This window comes from Chanos chanos, chromosome 2 (genome assembly GCF_902362185.1).
Source record: "Chanos chanos chromosome 2, fChaCha1.1, whole genome shotgun sequence".
Classification (NCBI taxonomy): domain Eukaryota; kingdom Metazoa; phylum Chordata; class Actinopteri; order Gonorynchiformes; family Chanidae; genus Chanos; species Chanos chanos.
In genome coordinates this window covers 44,446,925-44,470,367 of record NC_044496.1, presented here as the reverse complement: position 1 = coordinate 44,470,367, position 23,443 = coordinate 44,446,925, and the positions used below count along the sequence as shown (strand labels likewise).

The 23,443-nt window shown below is 40.5% G+C and overlaps 1 protein-coding gene across 1 annotated transcript in view; it reads right to left on the bottom strand.

Moving 5' to 3' along the window:
• Positions 1 to 23,443, bottom strand: part of slc2a9l2 (solute carrier family 2 member 9, like 2) — a 92,765-nt gene that overhangs the window by 58,984 nt on the left and 10,338 nt on the right. The window contains exons 4-6 of the mRNA XM_030766051.1: positions 22,707 to 22,867; positions 12,396 to 12,520; positions 10,768 to 10,913 (exon numbers count right to left, since the gene is read on the bottom strand). Coding sequence (XP_030621911.1) covers positions 10,768 to 10,913; positions 12,396 to 12,520; positions 22,707 to 22,867 — 432 coding nt within the window. The remainder of the gene's footprint in view (positions 1 to 10,767; positions 10,914 to 12,395; positions 12,521 to 22,706; positions 22,868 to 23,443) is intronic.

Here is a 23,443-nt window from a genome sequence, read left to right as displayed (position 1 = left end):
TAAACTTAATTTGCTGTTTGGAAGCCCCACAAAAACTATTTGAATTGGCGTCACGCTGGGTATTTGTTCAGTGGCAAGCATTCATTAGGCGACTGCTTCCTGTGCTGTTGGATCGAATCAGATATAATCTGATTACTGAAAGCCAATTTAAAGCATTTAATACACATTTGAAAGTTTCCAAGCAAGGCAATTACTACGACATGTTTTCATCTTCAATCAGATTAGACATTATACCACAAGAATAAACACCCAGAGAAAGGGAACACGGCAGTAGTATCCTGTGGTATTTTCTCATAAGAATCCATACAGTCATACAAAGCCATAAATGAGGGGTTATAAAGTCAGATGATGGATGGATGGATGGATGAATGGATGGATGGATGGCTGGTTGAAAGGATGGATGAATGGATGGATGAATGCATGGATAGACATGCGCAGTGCCAGGTCAGCTCTTTGAAACACTTAAAAATGAAGAGACCAACAGGACATCATGACCTCCATCATGACTTCTTACCCCTTACAAATCAGCCTCTCTGATAAAGCCACTAAAGAAAGCTGATCACCCAGGGAAGCGAGGGAAAAACAAATCGCCAAAAGAAGCACAGATATTCTTTAACTTTATCATATGCACATTTTTCAAGCAATCCAGAGAAGAAATAGGTCTCTGACGGCATATCCAGCCACACACAGAGATACATGTAAAAGGAGACTTCATAAGAGAGCTTGGAGCTACATTCCCACAGTAACAGCAGGGAAGCAAACCCACACAGACGCCACTTCACACACAATGTCAGTCTGCCAAATCCCATCCACTCGCACCAGAGAGAAAAATTCCACACATCAATTCTACCCACTAACACAGCTGTGGATATTTATCCTCTTTTTAGATTGATCTGGGGTGTTCCTTGGCACTATCGCTTTGGCGCAGCAACATAAACAAACAGCGGCGAACATCTTGTACGGCTGGCTCAGGAAAAAGCATAACAAAATCAGACATCTACTTTGAACGTCTGTCGGCGGGCAAGCTACACGTTGCAGAAATCTGTAAAGGGCGTTTTAAACAAAGAGAGAGTGTACATAACAAATCAAAAAATATTTAAATCAATGATTTAGCTTTGAGCTCTTTCCTCTATCTCTCCCCACACTCTGATGCGAGTTAAGGAAACTGGTAAGTATGAGATGATCCCGGCAGTTAGCCAATAGGAGCATGGATAAAGGGATTGGGGGGGGGGGGGCTGCAGGGTTAGGGCTAGCTCACTGACCTGGAACCTTAAAATGGATGAAGTCACGAAGGTGACTCAGCTTCCTACATCAGCACACTGACTCATTCCAGGTACCCACATTTTTCAGAACTAAACTCACACACTTTCTCTCTCTCTCTCTCTCTCTCTCTCTCTCTCTCTGTCTCTCTCTCTCTCTCACACACACACACACACACACAAACACACACACACAAACAGATAGTCTTGAATTTGTAGAGATCTCCTGAATAAACTGTGCAACACCAGCACCAGAAACTGTTGAACACATTTCAAAACCTAGGGGCACACTGAACACACACACAAAATTGAAATACACGTGGATACAGAAATACACACACATGCACACACACACACATACACACACACAGAGCTCTGATCTGTCCCTGTGCTCTGCCTGAATCTCTAAAGAATTTCTCTGACGCCATGATGATTACGGAAAAGGATTCCCTTGGGAGGAAAAATGTCATTTCTCATGCCCATCATGCCCAGTCTGTCTCTAGCCTTTATACCAACAGGGAAAACTTCCCACGAATGCTAGAAAATCATTTCAGTACTGAAAAAACCTCCCAGTGAAGAAACTCCCATTTCCTCTTCGGCAACGGCCCGTTACTATTCTTCACCGACAGGTGAAATGTTGTTACCATAAATTCTCAGATAAAAGCCGGGTCTCAAACAGTGGCCCTGTTTGTGCAAATAAAGGCCAGTTCCAAATACAGGCCTGGTGGGGAAAAAAAAACAAAAAAAGCAAAAAAAAAAAAAAAAAAACAGGAATTACAGAAAGGCTCAGGTGGTAAATGCATCATATTTCCACATTATGTACATCAGTTCAACAACATATGGTAATTAGACTCACCACTCTGTTGCTATTAGTTTCACTTTTCAACTGAAATACCATACCAATAGTGTTCCAACTCACATGGATTAACAATAAAACAAATAATTCACAGAATAATCAACACTAATCGACGTAAATATAGTAGATGATTACCAATTTCATTTTGCGATAGAATTACTGTCCTTTGCAAACTGTGGCATCGTTTGCTATATCCACAGATTTTAATCTGTCGATAATTGTGCTCTTTTTTCTCTCTCCAAATTCAGGTAATATTGGTACATTAAAATGATCTGCAAAAATTCTACAGTGCTCATGAAACATCTGCTTTTTTGCGGTCTGTTTTATTGGCATTGCACACAAGCTGATACAATATACAGATATGTATACTGCATCAGCTTAGTTAAAAAATCTCACATTGTAACTTTCACAATAGCACACAAACTTAAAGCAATCTGTTTAGTTTGCATTATGATCTTGCGGATCATGGCAACGCATTAAATAATGGCCTGTCTCTAGTAATAGCCCATTTCAAATAAAGGCCTGGTTATTTCTTCAGCTGAGGTAAATAAAGGCCCTGGCCACTATTTAAGAATTTACGGTATATAATAGATTATCATTTCTAAGAGAATCGTCCGACTCGTGATTGGTTGGCAGTGGAAAGCTGAACTGTTTGTGCTGTATTGGTCTGGATGGACAGCTCCAATAAAACTTTGTTTATCTCATTCTGTGTGCAATACATTTACATGATAAAAGAGTCAAAGAAATGCAACAATGATTATTCGTTGAAATAGACTTAAATGGTAAAACAATTCCCTAAATCCTCCATTTGCCCACTGAAAGATGGAAAGCTGCCAAAACTACTTTACTGTAGCTCTTGATGCCACAGAAATTGTGTTAATTGGCTTAGGTTAAAATTCTGTATTGACAGGACAAGTGACAGGCTTGACTGCTCTTGAAGTTTCCCAGCACTCATTAGCATAATGTTAAAAGAGGCAAATTAACAGCAGGAACTGACCTGATGTTTCACTCATCATCTGAAATGAGTCTGCAGTCATGCTGTGGATATTTCAGTCAGAACATAAAGCCGGGTGACCGTGACTGTCACTCTGAATATGCTGATATTTATTCAGAAACATCAGCAAACATTAACAGTGCATGCCACACTGCTACGTGTGTGTGTGTGTGTGTGTGTGTGTGTGTGTGTGTGTGTGTGTGTGTATGTGTGTGCGTGTGCGTGTGTGTGTCAGTGAGAGAGAGAGAGAGAGAGAGAGAGGGAGAGAGAGAGAGAGAGAGAGAGAGAGAGAAAGATAACATATCCTGATGATCTCTGAAAGCAGCTTAGGTTTGATGAGCATTTATTTATACTCATCATTCTGCTCTGTCTCTGTCACACCATTCTTTTTGGCCTTTCTCCTTTTTTTCATTGTTTCACTCACAAGTATACTTGTAATCCTTTAAGTGTGGTCAGTCTGTATTAGTCATGATAGTGATTAGAAGACCAGATGATGTTGGTTTAAATACACAACACACTATGAGAATGTACTAAGGCACCTGTTCTGACACACTCATCATCCTAACAGACAACAACCCACAGCAAGTGTATTGTAAAATCGAAGATTGGAACAATTCTATGAACACTGTGTGGTGTGTGTGTGTGTGTGTATGTGTGTGTGTGTGTAAACCTTCCTTAGACTATACAGAAACCTTGAGATGACCCAAAGCTCAGAGGGGGGAGCCCACCCTCCTCTGGATTGCAGGTACTGTATATTAGCCCTATATGGACTCTGAGTAAACAGGCCACAATATGCAAATATGTTGCTGAATAAAAAGGGCTTCGATCCATCCCTTTTACTTCAGCCTTTCTAGACAATGCCAATATATTTACAGTAGCTTGTACAGATTGCACAAAACCATGAATCTCTTCTGCTGTGTCTGTTACAATATACTAACATATACAAACACATAAAGTATTATTATGTATATATCCATCACCCACACACTATTATAAATAACAATACAAACATGTATGTGCATACACACATACACATGCACAGAGTGCCTAGAGATTGTCACACATGTCTCAAAAACCAAAAACACACACGTATATTATCACACAACACTACAACAAAGATATACACATTTAAATATAATTATACAAACATACACACTTAACAATGGCAGAGTACACACATTCAAGCATGTGTTTTTCTACAGGCAGCTAATTCAACCAGCCTCTACAACTTAATCAATGACTTGTGTCTCAGTAATGACTAAATAAATGATGTGTGACTTGTGTTAACATGATTTACTGGAGTAATAATGACTAACTGTGTTAACACACACACACACACACACACACACACACACACACACACACACACACACACACACACATGCACACGCACACACGTGCGCACACGCACGAACAAACATGCACACACAGACTACACACGCACACACAGAGTCTTGAATCTGTAATAACACACACACACACACTGTGAGTGTGCAGTCAGGTCGCGACCCTCAGTAAGCTAGCTTTACCTAACACACACACACAAAGTCTTAAATCTGTAATAACACACACACACACTGTGAGTGTGCAGTCAGGTCGCGACCCTCAGTAAGCTAGCTTTACCTAAAACACACACACACAAAGTCTTGAATCTGTAATAACACACACACACACAAGTTTGTATTGATATCTAAGTGGGGAATTCCCATTGACTTGCAGTTTCTTGTAACTACAGAATACTAACCTGTCCCTAACCCTCACCCTAACCTTAACTCTAACCAAAGAATCTGTAATAACTTGTCCAGAGCAAACTATACCACAATAACACAGATATGGATAAATATATCTAAAACTGTATAGATTCACTGAGCAAAGCTTCAAAGAGAGCTTCATTAATAAAATCATATAATACTCAAATGCCTTCATAAAAGCAGGCTGTCTGTGCAGTCATGCCACGCATGGTCGCACAGTCATCTTTCATTACTGACTCCTCTCTCACAAACCCACAAATATGCAATAGCCCCCTTTTCCCAAAGTCTTAAGGATTTGATGAAATTAAGTTTAATTTGAAAATTGAAAACATATGCTTTTCTGACGTCATGAAAAATACAATATTAAAACAGAGCATTCAATTTAATAGTCAGTGTTTCCTCAGGAAGATAGAATTGAAAGAGAAACGAAAATTATTGCTGTCTGTAGCTGGAAAAAGTATGACTTTCACTAGCTACAATCATATCTTGTGTATATGTGTGTATTTGTGTGTGTGTGTGAGAGAGAGAGAGAGAGAGAGAGAGAGAGAGTATGCCATGTCAGTATGTGTAACATATCACCTCAGAGTAAATTACATGTATAATCACTGTGTAATCTGTGTGTACAAGGTATCCTATTGTTGTGTAATGTGTGCACAGTCTGCATGCAATTGTTGTGTAATGTGTGAATAATCTGTGAGTAATATGTCTTATACATGCATAACATGTAGCATAGTAAGTGTAATACAAGAACAAAAATAGTCCTAACATGTCTAAGTTCCCTCATATTTTCAACTCACTTAAGGAGATTGTCTAGGCCACATTAACAAATGTCAGCTCTACTGATGACTACATGCCTACAGCTAGAATGTGCCAACAGATCCAAACAGTGATCACAGACTCTGTATGTCCCTAGAGAATGCTTTGTCTTCGTTCTACCAGCGGATTAAATCGACATAATCTAATTTGAAAGTGGCAGAAAGAGGGTTAATTTTCATTTTCATTAAAAAATAAGACCAGGCCAGACCTCTCCCAGTCATACAGAGCACTATATCCATACTTAACCATTTCATCCCAACCAATCAGGTTTGACCTGTTTTTTGTTCTCCACAGAGAAAACATCCAATCAACTCCTCATCTACCTCCTCCTCCTCCTTCTCCTGCTCCCTCTTTCTGCCAGAAGCTCAGCTGTGAGAGATGTTACTTATCTGTCAGCTTATTTTCTCTCCTTTCCTCTGGGAGCAGATTGACTAGAAACCACTGATTGCCATATCCCATTTTTCCCCACACAGCACGTATGTGACATGTCATTTACCTACTGGACCTGAAGGAACTTACACACACACACACACACCAACAAACAAATTGTCACACCTTCATCTCAGCCTTTCCACACTCCTGTCAGTCATTGCTACATTTCACTGGCCTACTAATCACCAGTGTTGCACTCAGACTAATTATTATATTTACCTGTTGCTTCTTCACCAACTCCTCATTCTCCTCTGTGTGTGTGTGTGTGTGTGTATCCCTAAATGCTCAGCTTTAGTTTCTAAGCTGCATTCATTGTATCATTTATTTGCCTGGTCTGTCAAGGTAGTTTCATGACTCCACTTATCCAGTTTGTCTTGCCAATGCATCCCTGTTTGTTGTTGTTTGAAGCCTTGCCTGTTCTGAAATACCAATTGCACATTGTGGTTCAATCAATCACATCCCCACAATGCTCAGCACATGCGTCCAGTCCCATTAAGACACAAGCACAGACATGAATACAAACGCAGAAACTGAACATATCAGGAGACCTCGAGAGAGATTACACCTATGCAGGTACATTACTGTTTTATATTCATATCCCTCAACTACCGAAATTCAGATTCTGGAATATTCCGGAACACACTTAGTACAAACACAAAATCCCTTTAGAGGACACACAGAGAACGCTTATCAGTGCTACATATGGACCCAGAGCTAATTATAATGAGATTCAACTTTGTGGGAAGTGTCTGAAGCACTCTGCCATAACTGTGGAGACTGACCGTCCAATTTTGACATCAAAGGCAAACTGACAGCTTACCGAACTTTATAATACATGCACAACAAATGATTAATTAAAGACAAAATTAAATTCAAACACATTGTTTCATTTTAATTAGGAACTACATTCCACCCAAAGATCTAAGGTCTCTGAGGTTTGATATGCAAGCGTATGTGTCTGTGAGTGTATGTCCATCTGGGTTTGTGAAATTTAATTGCCTCTATTAAAACCAACCACACAGTCATCCTCAAACTATAGCTGCCAGAACAGATTTCAAATAAAGTAGAAAACCATTTCACAACAGGGAAACATAAACATGCATTCACAAAGCACACACACACACACAGTCTGTGCTGTGCATACTTTGTAGTTAAAGTTGAGGATTTTAACTTCTGCGTGCACAGTCACCACACTGCCTGCCCAATATCTGAGTGTGCAACTGTATGTGTATGTACAACAACCCTAACAGTCCCCTTCCCACACACACATACACACACACACACACACCATACACACGCACACACAAGAATGAATGAATGAATGAATGAATGGCTATGACAGGTGATATTACTCAGAGAACAGCCGGGAGTGGAGAAAACTGCCTGTCTCTAGCATATATGAATAAAATCTAATCCTTCCTACACAAATATATTATGCAAACAAACAAACAAACAAACAAACAAAAACCAAACATCTCTACAGTCCCCAGTTCACAAGTTGACATCTGTGAGACAGTTCTGAGAGCTCCACATGGTGTTTGTATGTGCTGGGACCATAATCTTCACCATAGTTTATGAATTTGCCATGAGCCTCAGGGGCAGGTGTGTGTCCCTGTCACGCGTCTCTGGAATACAAACGTCAAAGGAAAAAAAAAAACACAGCACGTACACTTCCTGTCAATCCTCAGATGTCAAAAACACAGTCTGACAAGATATGCCCCCGCGCTGAAATTTAAAGGCCAATTTCAATGTTAACGAGGAGCCTGGCAGCTATGATCATTTTCCCTGAATGTTATTATGTCTAATTTGTTCTCATAATCTTTATGTTGCTCCATGAGTCATAATTTTGTGCATAGATACAAAAAACTACTGCGGACATTTAAGATGGTCCAAAACAACATTATTAAGATTGGTGTAATTGTACACTATGTTAACAACGAAGATGAGCACTTTCATCATAATGTTCCTGTACTTTCTTGCTGAATCGCAGAGGCCCTGGGAAATTCATTCAGCGAACAAAGATATCCACAACAAAAGAATTTCAAATATTTCTCTCTCTCTCTCTCTCTCATGTATTTGACCTATGTGTGACACACACTAGTTTTTGGTTTTCGTATTCCCCTGAGAAGCCACAACAAAGATTCCGAGACAGCAGTCAAAAAATTCCTAAGAGTGACAAGACAAGCATCTGAAGAAAGGAACCTTTGGGTGAATCAGGAGATGAGAGAGTGTTTTTGGAGGACAAAGCAGCCTGGGTTTTTAGAGAAAAAGCCTTATAACGAACAGCTCTCACAAAAATAGACTGACAGAGAGCAAAGACGGTTCTTAAATCAACACCTCAAGCAATTATGTCTCTCAGAGGACATGGTTAAAGAGGCCAAGGCCAGAGAGAGAGAGAGAGACAGAGAGAGAGAGAGAGAGACAGAGAGAGACAGAGAGAGAGAGACAGAGACAGAGAGAGACAGAGAGAGAGAGAGAGAGAGAGACAGAAACAGAGAGAGAGAGAGACAGACACAGAGACAGAGACAGAGAGGAAGAGAGAGAGAGAGACAGAGAGAGAGACAGAGACAGAGAGAGAGAGAGAGACAAAGAGACAGAGAGAGAGAGAGAGAGAGAGAGAGAGACAGAGACAGAGACAGAGAGAGAGAGAGAGAGACAGACAGACAGACAGACAGAGAGAGAGAGGGGAGGTGGGAAGGAGTAGGGAAATGAAGTGAATATATGAGAGCGAGAGAACAAGAAAATGAGAAGGAGACAGCAGAAAAAAAGAAAAGGTGCATGACTCATTTCTCACAAAACCCTTAATCTCCTCACCTCGTAAGACTCATAATTACTGCACTCTCAAGCACTCATTCACCGCATATTGTGTATGGGTCAGAGAAAAAGACATGGTAGAGATTCAGGTGTAGTGCTATGAGTTTGGGGGACATTATGATCCTGTTGTCTGCAGGTATTTAAACATTATGCAAATCCAGAGAATCTCTCTTTCATAACGGTAGACTGATTAGGTTGTGTAGATGTGTCATCAGTGGAAGATGACCCTCTATTCAATAGGACTAAATGTGTTCATCTCCAGCAACTTGCTAAATCGCTATTTCTGAAAGACTAAGGACAGAATCATTAGTTCCAGTATGCGCATGTGCGGGTGTGTATACTGTGTGTGTGTGTGTGTGTGTGTGTGTGTGTGTGTGTGTGTGTGTTGAATGAGTGAGTGACTACTCAAGGTAGCTGCAGTGATTAAATTAGACTTGCTTTATTAGGACTACAGCGGGGAAAGCGTGTCCTGGCACCCAGCTAAACGAGTCAGCGTGTTCCAGCGATGCCAGCTTGGGTGTTTAGCTTGGCATCCACTGCAGCGACACGCAGTCAGCTAAATGCCCTTGAGAGTGCCAGCCTCTCTGTGTCACAGCCCAGTAAGCTAATGAAGCCTTACATCAATTATGTAACGAGACGACACATTACACATCTCCTTACGGAAGAGGGGGAAAGAGGGAGTCTGAGAGAGAGAGAGTGAGAGAGAGAGAGAGAGAGAGGGGGGGGGGCAGAGAGAGAGAGAGAGAGAGAGGAAGGGGACAGAGTAATGTGAAAATAAACACATGTTTTAGATTGGGTTCCGGTAAGTTGCTAGTTCTGAGATGAATGCATGAAGAGAAAAGAGGGCATGATGAGAAAAATATAACAGCGTTCACACAATCTGGTCAAAGTGTTTAGTAATGCATCAGATTGTCTGAAGCCGCGCAGGATGGACCGGATTATTTCTGCATGACTAGGGCATGAATAGATATGGCCAGATCAATTTAGCTCACAAGCATGAATAGATATGGCCGGATCAGTTTAGCTCACAGGCAATCGGCTGTTTCAAACATGGATCAGATGTGTTTATTTAGCTGCAGGTTAAATTCAGCCATGGGCAGAAAGCAAATAGCTAAATATAACAACTAAAGCCAGGGAGAAACAGGACAAAAATCTCATCTCATTAATAATCTCCCTCTGTGTCACTAAGCTGAGGATACTCATAAACATTACCCCATTCTCTGGACACAGAGACTCTAATACTCACTTAAAATGGTAATATCTTTCCTGAAAATGGTTTAAAATGGTTTAGAAACAGACACACACACACACACACACACAGACATGCACGAAAACATGCACATAATTTTTTTTTTCAGATGACAGATGTTCTGATGCTCTCTAATGTGACATTAGTCTTATTAAATTAGAATGTGATGGCTCTCCAGGTAAAAGCCTGACACCGTTTCATGACATTCAAAACAATGACTCTCTGGGGAAGACAGTTCATTTGCTAAGATCTATACCTTTCTCTCTGATCTGACAGATAAAACACAGAGAGAGGAAAACAAAGCAAACCGCTGGAGAAGAGAAGAGAAGAGAAGAGAAGAGAAGAGAAGAGAAGAGAAGAGAAGAGAAGAGAAGAGAAGAGAAGAGAAGAGAAGAAAAGAGCATTATTGGGATTTTGGGGAAAAGCAGATGGCATATTTAGAGGTTCAGACACTCCAAAGAGTGATTAGATTCACAGCACTGCACTTTACTGGCGTTAAATAAAGAATGAGAGTCCACTTGTACATATACTCTCTAGGTCAAAACAACACTGGTCAACTGTGTGTGCTGTTATGGACTCGTGACAGCAGTACTCACATGGCCAAACACTTCGGGCAGCCCCAGCACCTGTCCAGCGAAGACTCCCAAACAGATGAAGATGGAGTTAAACTGTCCAATGGAGCCACGCAGCTGGCGTGGGGCAATCTCACCCAGGTACATTGGCAGTACACTGAGGGCAATGCCTACACAAAAAACAAAGAATAAACTACATTATTATGTAAATATAGGATCTGCATAACCAACAAATGGCAGGAAAGATTACATTTGGTGGGGGAAAAAAAGCAAGATGTGGTTGCTGCAGCAATGGAGCCTTGTTTACAAGAGTCAAGTCTTCTGAGTGAGAGAGTGAGCATGTGAGCTGAACTTTACCTGGTGTGTATGTGAAAGTGTTAATAATCATGTCGGGCTTCAGCCCAGTGTGAGGTAAAGACAGACCAAACATTCTCCACTGCACAAGCATCACACAGAGACACCTCATACACACAAAACCTCTGCATGCACACACACCCAAACAAATTTAGCACACACACACACACACACGCACACACACTGGAAAAAAGGATGTCCACATAAACATCAGCCCACACAAAACACCGCAAACAGAGAAAATAGAAAACTACTATAGAAACAGTGAATTCTGAAATGAACTGCACTCAGTATATGGTTAGTCTGTGAACAGGCTGTATTATCGCATGCATGCACTATCTATATGCATTATCATTATAAAAACTGTATTTATATTTCCAGGTATATGAGCAATTACATATTTATTTTGCAGATGTGAAAAACAGTAAGCTGTAACTTTAATATGCATGCTCTCAAACACAGCTAAATTGCACCATCTGTTCCGAAACAGATCACCTCATTTCTGCTCACTGCTATAGTGGAAGATCCTCTCCGTTATTTGTACGAGTCTGGTTTATGGGGCTAAGTTGAGTAATATTCAGCACTAGACAATAAGTCATGCAGTAAAATCAGTTTGGCCTTTAGCTGAAGTGTGGCACATTACTTTTCAAACAGCCTCAGGGAGAGTAAATAAAAAGAAAACATTGCTCACGTCTAATTGTCTACTATGAACGCTTAGCCTGAAGGGGAAAGATTTAATCTCCCTATAACCTCCTTTTAACCTTTCCTTTTCTTTTCTTTTCTTTTCTTTTCTTTTCTTTTCTTTTCTTTCTCTATTTTCTGTTCTGTGGTATCAGATGATCATGCAACTGTTATTTATCTCTCTGCAGTGTTACTCCACTCCGACAGCTGAGAGTAATGAACCACCGATACTCAAGATCAACAGTGCGTGTTTTATATTGGACCACTGAATCGGCCCATGTAAAGGCTTTTATCATGTCTGCCTTACTGTATCGCTGTTATTTTTCTTGTGCTGGTTTTGACATCTAACTTTGCCATAGCATCATGGTAGCCTAATGTAAGCACTCTATTTAAGACTGTGTCACAAACATTTTTCTTTGGATATTGTCAGCATTGGCGGAAGGTACGCTTATGCTCAATTACTGCATGCATTTTTAGTAAACTGAACTAGATAAGAGTGTATGCTAAATGATTAAACAGCCATGTGAAGTACATGTTGTGAGTAAGTAAATACAAGGTGAATGGATAATACAGCTATTGGCTGGAGCCATTATGGGTTTAGACCATCCATGACTCACCAGAGTCTAATCCAATGATGAAACGGCCAACAATGAGCATCTCAAAGGAGCCAGCCCTCTCTCCCAGGGCCAACAGCAGAGCAGCAATGAATGCAAACACATTATTCATCAGTAGAGTACCTTTCCTAAAGTTTAAGAGGGAGAGCAAAATCAAAAGAGAGGAGAGAGGAGAGAGAGAGAGAGACAGACAGACAGAGAGAGAGAGAGAGACAGAGACAGGAAGGGAGAGAGAGAGAAAGGGAGAAAGGGAGAGAGAGAGAGAGAGAAACAGAGACAGGAAGGGAGAGAGAGAAATAGGGAGATTAAGCATACATGATAAGGACATAGTAATTTGTAGCAACTGACACTTATTCACTAGGGATTAAGAAAACGTGCAAGTGTATGAGTGTAAATGGGCAAAAAAAGAGAAAGAGATATAGTATGAATAATCCCACAGTCCATGTGCTGATTCTGTTGGTTTAAGGCAAGTGGAAACAGGAATTGTATTGATCTATATCTGAGACTGACTTGCATAGAGCATGGGGTCTTCACTTCTCCCAGAAACTCCTGGAGATGTCAGATCTCAACAGCAACAAACACTGAATCCTACCCATCATGAACTCCAGGTATATTATGACAACTTGAATAGAACTTACTTTTATGTTCAGTGCATCAGAAAGTTCCATTCTACAGAGCTAATTTCTGTGGATGTTTAGTACAATGGATTCAATCTGCATAAATTCAATTAGAATTCCACAGAATAAGTATGTATGACTGGACGCATGGCATTATTATATCCCTGTGTGTGCTATTAGCAAAACTTTAATAGCTTCTTTTAAATTCATTTTCCTACTCTGAATTAAGTCAGGTCCAGGTGAGAACAGAAGGCCTGTCACTGAAATCTGGTGTTGATAATTATGTCTGTTCACAAGGTTATTGTATCACACAAGTTGACAGATGAGTTAAGACACATACACGCAAACAAACAAATAAAAACACACACACACACAGGCAGGCAGGCAGGCACGCACACACACAGGGGGTGGTGGGGAGGAGGGAACAGTTACAAATGGAAACTGTGAAACTCTGCAGCACAGACAACAGATGGAGAGAGAGAAAGAGAGAGAGAGAGAGAGACAGAGACAGAACAGAGAGAATATATGCATATACTTGTACGTATATCTAGTATGCGTACGTGTGTGGATACTGGGTGTGCGTGTGTGAGCATGTGAATGTGTGGGTGACAGTGAAGATGTGTATGTGTGTGTGTGTGTGCATATGTGTATGTGTGTGATTGTGTGTGTGTGAGTGCAGGTCTGTCTCACTTTTTCTCTCTCTGCGCTGTGTGTTAGCAGTATGTTTGCCCTGATGTATAGTAATTTGCTGTGCATGGCTAACTCCATCATAGCCAGTCTCAGAGAGCAGCAGACATAAAGGGAAAACATGGCAGCCCCGTTCTCTCTCTGTTTTACAGAATACGCCCCCATTTCACTCATTCTCTCCTATTAAGCATAAACTCCATCTTCTCTCTCTCCCTCTGTGTGTGTGTGTGTGTGTGTGTGTACGCGGTGTGCAAAAAGACCTCAAAGGGAGAGAAAGCATGCAAGGACAAAATGTTGTATAGTTTTGGTACATTTTGTTTAGTGAAAGACTCGAAGGCGACCAAAAACACTTCAGGGCAACCAACAAAAGAAATAAGGAAGACAAAGAGCTGACATCTTTCAGACTTTTATCTCTAGAGTCAAATACCATCAGCTTGTTTCTCCACTAATAAACTGCTAATAACTCATTCATCTCAGAATCTACAGCTCTTTCAAATGAATGGACACTTACTGAGGCCACTGCTATGTGAAAGGCAGCATAAAGTGTCACATTCATTCTCATCAAAACCCAGCAACCACAAGATTTCAAGGTTAATTACCGATGCTTAACTTTCTTTCTTTTTTTTTAAAGAAAGACAGAAAAGAGAGAGGGCAGACTTCAAGGACAAAGCATTGACAGTTGTGCGTGCTTGAGCAGAGACTGGCTTACAAGTACACAGACTTATATCCCAACAACAAAGCTTTCATATCATAACTAACAATAAAATATAAGACATAATCAAACAGCTCTTTTGTGTTCACTGCAGTAAATATCGTAGTAAATCTCTAGCACTGCACCAGAAAAGGAGAGAGAGAGAAAGAGCATGAGAGGGAAGGAGAGAAAGAGAAAGTGGGGGGAGGGGGAGGGGGGGCACCTAGAGTATATCTAAATGCAGGATGATGTATAAACACAATGAGTGATGAACTCTAATACACTCTAAGAGCTCTAATACACACATACACAAGCACGCGCACACACACACGCACGCACACACACACATGACCACAAACACAGATGCGCATACACACACGCGCACGCACACACACACACACACACACACACACACAAACAGACCCAAGCTGTTAAGACAGCACATAAAAGCATGGCACACATACACAGAACTCAAAGTCTATAAGAGCCCAGTGAAATCTAGTTTCAATACCTGTCCAAGAGCAGTGGAGCAGCATAACTATCTAGAGTAAGTCATCAATCAGTAAAGGTTAAACCTCACACTTCTGTGTAGAACCTCCCCCTCTGTCTCCCTCTGAGACCGAAATGACGGTGAAACGGTCTGTGTGTGATTATAAAGACTACTGTTTCTGTTCCTGCGCTTACCTTGCAACATGATGGTTACATTTTGTGACTATAAAGAAAGAATAATAAGAAAATAAACTTCATAATCAAGGGTTTATATGGAACTGTTTCACGCCTATTTCATGTTACCCTGTGAAGCAAAGTAATCCAAAATAACCTCGCATAACCCCATCAAGACAGGACCATGTAATTTTCAAAAGTGAATCCACGTATTGTGGTCACCCACAATTTCTCTTTATGAGAACTTCTGAGAATGGCTTTGGCTTAAGTTGTCTGATCTAAGAGCAATTTGTCATTGGCCGACACTGTCCCCTCGCTTTTTGAAATTTTGAATCACTGTTGGATGCTCAATCTGCTATGATCGGTGGGACAAAGCAATCTTTTCGCTGGCTTCAAAATAATCCTCACTGAACGCTTTTGTTGGAAAATTGAACATTACTCTATCAATAAGAGTAATAAGAACCTGATGGAACTCCCATCATGGCCCAAAAAACCTCTCCTCTCCAATCTATAGAAAAGTTCCTTTCAGATAGAAGGCATACATGACCTATATAGTAACAAATGGTTCTTCGGTCCATGTCGACAGGTAGAAATAACCAGCATGAGAGCACACTCTAAAAGACACGGATTACAATTCAGAAAGCAAAGAAATAACACCGATATATATAAGACATCCGTCCCCCCCATCCCAATGCAGAAGCGCATGGTTAGTGTCAAGCTCTGTATGCTTTTAAGGGTTTAGAGTCATGGTGGGGGGCCGAGTGGAAGCACAGAGAGGGGGGGGGGTTTTTATGGATGTTAAAATGATAGGTTTCTGCTCCCTCCCATGCAAAGATACAAAGGCATGAGGCTGCCCTGTAAGGTACTTGAACCCAACTTAGTCTGTTTACCAGTATGGCTATATCACATACCACTGCATTCATGTCCTACAATCAAAAACATTTATTTCTGTTTACACACCAAGCAAACAGAAAAGCTGAGGTGTATAGAAGAGGTGACCTCAGGCTAGACAGCGGATAACCGGACTACAGAGCACAGTTGGTTTAAGCAGACTATTACTTGAACACTCTTCAAAAGCAAAGTTTTCTGACTTTATATCTTTTGACATTCACAACCCTGGAGAAAATGAGAGATAAGGTTGCCTACCTGACTTATTGCTCCTTAGTCTATGCAGTTATTATTATCACTAACAACTCTGCTCTGTCACTCAGCACCCCACTGAGTCACAGGTGTGTGAGATGTGTGTCTTCACCCCTCTTACAAGCACCATTATGTATGTTCTTGATTTATCACCTCAGCCGTAAAGAATGGGAGCATATAGAACTGAGATCTATGTCGTTCATATCTTAGCTCCTTTTGATCCTCTCTTTCCAACATTGTAAACTCATCTACCACAACTAGCACAATGTATCAAATCCCAATCCTCGGCCAGTTAGTAAATCACATTCGAAAAAATCTAACACCGCTGAGTCTTCTCTCTAACAAATGAATTGATTTGCTGCAAACATTAAACAAAACCAGCGAATCAATTATTCAGGATCGACATAACCATTCATTTGGATGTTCACATAATCTCAGAGTATGCAAAAGCTCTCTAAGGTCTTTACTGATACGCCAGATGTTTTGGTCTAACTGCCAAAAGTACACTTCAGCAACCTGTTGTTTCAAATGCCCTTCTAACCACTCTTCTCCTTTCAGAGCTGCCCCATCACTTGAATTTAAATCTGCGCCTTTTTCTGGATTTCTGCCAGACCTCCAACGCATAAAATATACCTCCACTCCATCTGTCTGTCTCTCCTCCCGCTGTCACCTTCAAAGTGGTAGTCTTGGTGTGATTAAAAAAAAAAAAAAAAAAAAGTTGTAGCATTCCTAAAAAATCTCTCATTTTAAGTGAGGCCGAATATGTGCCAGATGAAAAACTGGAAGGAAGCTCGTTTTCTCCTCCCAGTGGGGATGTGTTTTGCTAAATTTGTTTAATTTAGAGCTTCAGACAGAGTTTATTACATGAAAACAGGGGAGGAATTTTAAAAAGAGGGTGAGGCAGAGTGAGCTAGAAAAAGAGAGAGAGAGAGAGAGAGAGAGAGAGAGAGAGAGAGGAAGGGAGAGAGAGAGAAGGGGAGAAAGGGAGAGAGAGGGGTAAAGAGAGAGAGAGAGGTAAAGAGAGAGAGAGAAATACAGAGAGCACAAAGCAGAAAGAGAGATAAAAGAGTGAAAGAAAGTTACAGAGAGAATTAAGGAGCGGAAGAAAACCTGATAAAGCTGCTAAAGAACCTGGTGGCTCTGACGAGATGTCACTCTAACACGATGACATGACACCGGTGACTCCCACGACCCAGCCCTGAAATGAGATTTCCTCAAGGAAATGATCTGAAGACCTCTAACCAAATTACTAACCCCACATCTTCCCTCTCTTCAAAAGAAAAAAAGGAAGACATTAATATTGCAAAGCGTCCTTGAAATGAACCCCCTGCCGTGAATGACAGATGTTTCAGTTGAAGAGATAATGAACTCAACATAAAGTATCCCTAAAGATTTCCCTACATGCCCATTTACAATTAGTATGATAATTATAATTACGAACTACAATTTATTAGTCACATATGTTTGACTTATTGTCAACATTTCATTGTCGATTCATTTTCTTTTAAGGTAAGAAAAAAAACGAAAAACCTGAGAGCGCCTGCTCCATGTGTTCAGAGCTCAGTCATTCCAACCAGAGGCTTCAGCACTTAAGCATGAGGGACAAAGCAGAGGATCCTTCGAGGACAAACGTGACTGTGCATTAGGTGAACAATTAACTGGTAACATTTATCACAAAGCTCTGACCATTATCTCTGCTAACATTAGAGCTGCGCTATTTAATCTCAACAATCCTGACAAGGGTGTTGAAACTGAATGGCTGGATGTCCCAAAGATTATGAAATTATGAAAATGCTGATATAAATCATAAGCAGAATGTGTTCCTTTGATAGGCCTGTTTCTACATGACAGAAAAAGTGGTAAGTCTAATGCCAATAGACTGGGCTCTATTGTTTTGAGCTGATGTCTGTGAAGAAGTCTTTATACCTATTTTCCTGGGCCCTTTCTTGTAATGGAAATAAACTAATAACCTGACTGGTCCCAACATGAGCCTAGGTCATACTGAGAACCTGATTTTTCTTGCAAGTTATTTCAGTAAACAAATATTTATCAGTGCTTCCTGTTTATGCTTTGAAACAGACTTAAAATTATAACAGTGCCACTTCCATAATGGTATGCACTTTTGCTAATTACAAACTGTGAACAGCTAGCAAGCGACAGACAGCTTTCCATTCCACACTACATTCAATTTACCGATTTAGAGCAGAAAATGTCTGACTATAAGCATGAAGAAAAAGTGAAATTTTAGATATGCAATGGAACTGTTGTATCAGACCCATCTGAGCTGATCCAGCAGACCAAGTGAGAAAATCAGGAGAGAAATAGGAGTGGGCCGGCATGGTGAAACCATCGACTATTCTCAGAACAGACAGCGACTGGTGGCATGGTTGGGGGAGTGTCAGTGACAACAGCTATGGAAAGTCTGTGCCGTCACAAATCTGAGACCTAATTTAGCTTTAACACTCTCCACCAGCAAGAAATTATCGCTGCCATTAATGGCATGGTAAGTCAATCCATAACAGACAATGCATGGTTTTGATGAAAAAACATTCATTTTAGATATCAATAATGCTATATCAACTGTGTCAGTCTATACTATGAAGGCATCTAATTGTAGATATATAGATACATGAAGACATATGACATGCAATCTGAAAAATCAGTAATCATTTCTATTGTGTAAGCATTGCTGTATTCTGTGTAGTGTGTGATTGTGTGTGTGTGTGCACGTGTGTGTACTGGTTAGTGTTATTCAGATTAATTACAGAGACTTGAACACAGAAAACATATTCTCCCATGTGTACCCTGTTCACATTTAGCATTCAAATGAAATACTCCCTCAGATAAATTTCATGATAGAAAAACATTATCCTCTGATATCTTAACTACATAAGGGATTATTGGCCATTTCTCTAATTTAACATTGGTTTAACATACCAATGTTAAACAGCAGGACTGATCTATCTCCTTTTGTTTACACAAACAACAAACTGTCAAGTTGAATTTATAAGTCACCATTTTTCTCTCTCAGACTAATTAAGCTATTGCATGTCTTTTGTGTAAACTGCAACCTTTCGATCTCTGTGAGAAAGAGAAAGAGAGACAGAGAGAGAGAGAGAGAGAGAGAGGCAAAAAGAAACTGAAATGCACACAATGGGAGAGCGGCCTGTCTCATTTCATTATTTTGTCGTCCCTGGCTCTGACTGGGAGCAGACGAACACTAGATAGAACTGGCTGTGGTTTAGTGACACCACTGGGACTTCATTACCGCACAGTGGAGAGTGAATGAACATAACAGGCAGTTCTACCAGTGAGACAAAGATTATTGTAAGAACTAGACCCAGAGACCCACATCGACAGTCCTGACGGTGTCCATTTTCGAGAGAGAGAGAGAGAGAGAGAGAGAGAGAGAGAGAGAGAGAGAGAGAGAGAGAGAGAGGGAGAGAGAGGAGAAACAATTTTTTAAAAAATCAAGGTAAATAAAGGCATGCCCTGGAGAAGATAATACAAACAAATTAGCCTTTGACACAACAGAATGAAAAAAAAAATCACGTTCATGAAAAATGACTTCCAGTTATCTGTTTTCTATGTCTTTTGAGGTTGCTTTCTGAGGTTACATTTGCATATATTTATTCAGACAAACTCACAAAGAGTACATACAGTTAGGCTGTGAAATAAAATAATTACAGGTACCTGCAGACACAAAATTCTCCAGGAAAGTAACTGTGACATGCTTAAAGATTAGCACACTGCCAATGCTGGGTGCTACGCTAAAGAAGAAATCACTACAGTGCTGAACGGACAATCATGCAGCCGAATAATGGAAAATATCGCAAATACAGAAGGACAGAAACAACAGCACAATTAGCACTTAGTAGTAACTGGAGTAAATAAAATGCATTATTTTAGTCAAGGTAAAATTAGATGAGTTTCTTTGCTATGCAGACATAGCATTGGTGAATGGGCAGGGCTGTGTAAAGTTGAGAGTTCACTCCACTACCATGGGTCCAGGACTCCAAGACAAGTCAGCCATATGTATGTCATTTTCACAAAGAGAATCCAGAATGACTCATCTTGGAGTTACAAATCTGAGTGGGTCACAAGGGTCTGTAGTCTAACACCATGGCCCAAAATTACTTTGGAGCTCTACCTTTGTCCTCAAAACTTCTGTCGTATCATTTCTGAACTTGAAACATTTTGTCATTGAACCCGTTTTAAAAGATATATATTCAGACAAACTGAACAGTGTGTACAGAGCAGTTTCATAGAAAGAGCCATAAATGCATTTATTTGGTTCAAATATGAGACTATGATATTAAAGGAACATGTTAGATTTATATTATTAAAGAAAAAACAGAAACATGTTTAACTTAATCTCGGTTACCTGAACTGTTTTGAATTAGGAGAGTATGAGCGAAGCACTGACATGATTTGTAAACACCAGTTGTTAGCCAAAAGAATGAATTCTTTGGTAAATAAGACTTTGCAGTATTTAAAACACAGTGGGAGCTTTATGTTGTATGGTAATTCATGGCACACGACCTAGTCAAAATCACTGATAATGGTTAGCTAGCAAGCAAACATGTTGGGGACTAGTGCTGTTTTATGCTTAAAGCTTTTGCGTAATTTGAATAAATTAAGATGATAAAAAGTATTTATCTGCCAATGTCTGTTAAAATCCCAAAATGGATGAGGCACCCCATTTTATGTAAAAAAATTTCCGTTTTCCAGGAATCAGTTGGTAGACTGCACCATTATGCTCTGATCCATTTGTACAAACACACACTGAATAATTTCATTAAAAACTTTACAACATTAAAGTATTGGTAAAAATATTAGATATTTACATATCCCAAAAATGAGTGCCGGCTATGTTTTCTTTTCTGCGACTGTGCTATGACTGATCTCCCCCTCAGCTCTACTCTGTGTATATATTTTGCTGTAATAGTGATGAGCAGAGCGAGAGACATGGCTCACACATCTGGAAGAGTCTTTTTAAAGACATGCTGAATCTCTCTCAGTGCCCCCAAGAGAACAAGAGTCATGGGAAAGACAGTAGAGAGGGGAGAGAAGATATGAAGCATAAGAACATACAGTACATCTAAGATAATGGAGACTTCATGTAATGTTTAAAAAAAACACAGCTCTGTGTGTGTGTGTGTGTGTGTGTGTGTGTGTGTGTGTGTGTGTGTGTAGAGGGAAGTGGACAGGTGGGGTTTGATAGACACACACACAACCCGGTAGAAAGATATGCATTAAAATTGCCCCGCAGCTCAATTCTAATCAGCAGGGGACCAGTATTACATTTACCTTGCAGCTCCAGAACCTTTTCCACATCTCTTCTCATCTCTTTTTCCTCACATATCAACAGCATGCAAGGAAGGGGGTGTGGCCTGTCTCAGGCTTTGAAAGGTGAAAAAGTGGAGGAGGACAGGCTTGGGGGCCGGGGGGCGGGTGGGGGTGGGGGGCAGCCTTGGTGTTAAAGAACAGGGGGAATAATGGAGCCCAGGAATGTCCAGTGAGGTGAATAAATGAGACTGAGTCTATTTTTGGTCTGTGTGCATAGACCTTGCCATACTAGCACAGAAGACCTGCATGTCAACAAGAATGCTATACTACTACAATGGCACAGCACCACATACAAGTCATCAGTGATGATGATATGAGAGAGAGGGAGAGAAAGAGGGAGAGAGAGACAGAGGGAGAGAGAGATTAAGATATGAAACCAAATAAACACATTGGAGTTGGACAGATAAAGCCACAAGAACACCGAATATTTAATAAGACTAGGGACTGAAATTCTGCCTGGATCTCCAACACACAATCAGTTTCAATACACTCCAATGCACACCTTCATTTCATAAAGAATTTATGCCCCAATACTTCCCCAAAGAGAGGTCTACGGACTTGAGGATTCGGGCAATACATATTACCAGCGTCTTTCTCTTTTTGGTAACATAGGTAAGTGTATATTATAACAGCCTGCCCACGGGGAGAAGAATCACTACTGATCATACTTGTTTTCTTGTGTTTGAATGATCAACAACACCACACAGCTATCTCACATCTAAACAGGGATGCAAACAGGAGCCCACTACAAGAGGTGCAGGAGGGTTTGTGTAATTTAGTGATGTCACTTAGCTGTAGTATAGACAAGGCCAGAATCCAGGGGCTATAAGGTTCCAACCTTATTGCAGACCTCTTTATGATAACACTACATGCTGACACTAGTGTGACAGCTAGAATGTCAAGACCAGGAAAGGTTTCTAGCAGTCCCTTGCACTAAGACAGCTCTGTCAATATCTCACCGCTCTAAGGAAACCTTTCCTGGTCTCGTGACTGTAGAGGTCACACTGGTGTCAGGATGCAACATTTATAATACAGAGGCCTAGAAGTATTTCCTTCAATAACTGGGATAGCACTATCCATATTAATAATCTGTGCATGACTGATCCCTTTATATTAGCATAATGAGTTTTATAATGAGCTTAGACTGACATTCAGAGGAAGTCTCACCTGCCCAGCACCTTGATGAGGAAAGAGACTGTTAGCGCCCCCAGCAGGCCACCGATGGCAAAGATTGAGACAGTGAAGGACCACAGCAGGGTGAGAGTCTCTGGCCCAACTGGCTCTCCATAGCGCTCTAACCAGGTTCGGTTATAGAACCTCTTAATGTACTGTTCAGATCAGAGAAGAGAAGAGAAGAGAAGAGAAGAGAAGAGAAGAGAAGAGAAGAGAAGAGAAGAGAAATGTTTAAGGTTAAACTGATGATCTGTAATGCATATTGGTGTAGAAATAGATGGTTTGTTGCAGGGACAGATATAGAAAATATGACTAACTTAATGCCATAAGTCACATGTGTGTACTCTATGTTTTATCTTAACATGTTCCTAGTACACTATTGTCTATGTGCATTTGAATGAGTGTGTCTGTGTGTGTGTGTGTGTGTGTGTGTGTGTGCCTGTGTGCGTGCATGCGTGTGGGCGCGCATGTGTATGTGTGTTTGTGTATGCACACGCTTGTGTGAGTGGGGTGTGTGTGTGTGTGTGTTGCTGTTTAGTTTTTAGCATTTTCAAAAGAACACAGCATGTGACATTCAGTGAGAGAAAAAAAATCTGAAAAATCGAATATACCCCAAATGTGTTTACACTGACACAATGCACTTGTACAGCAAGCTAGCGCATAATTAAACATATCAAAAGAAGATCTCACTCTCTGTGTTTGGTACTGGAGTGTGATTGTGTATATGTGAG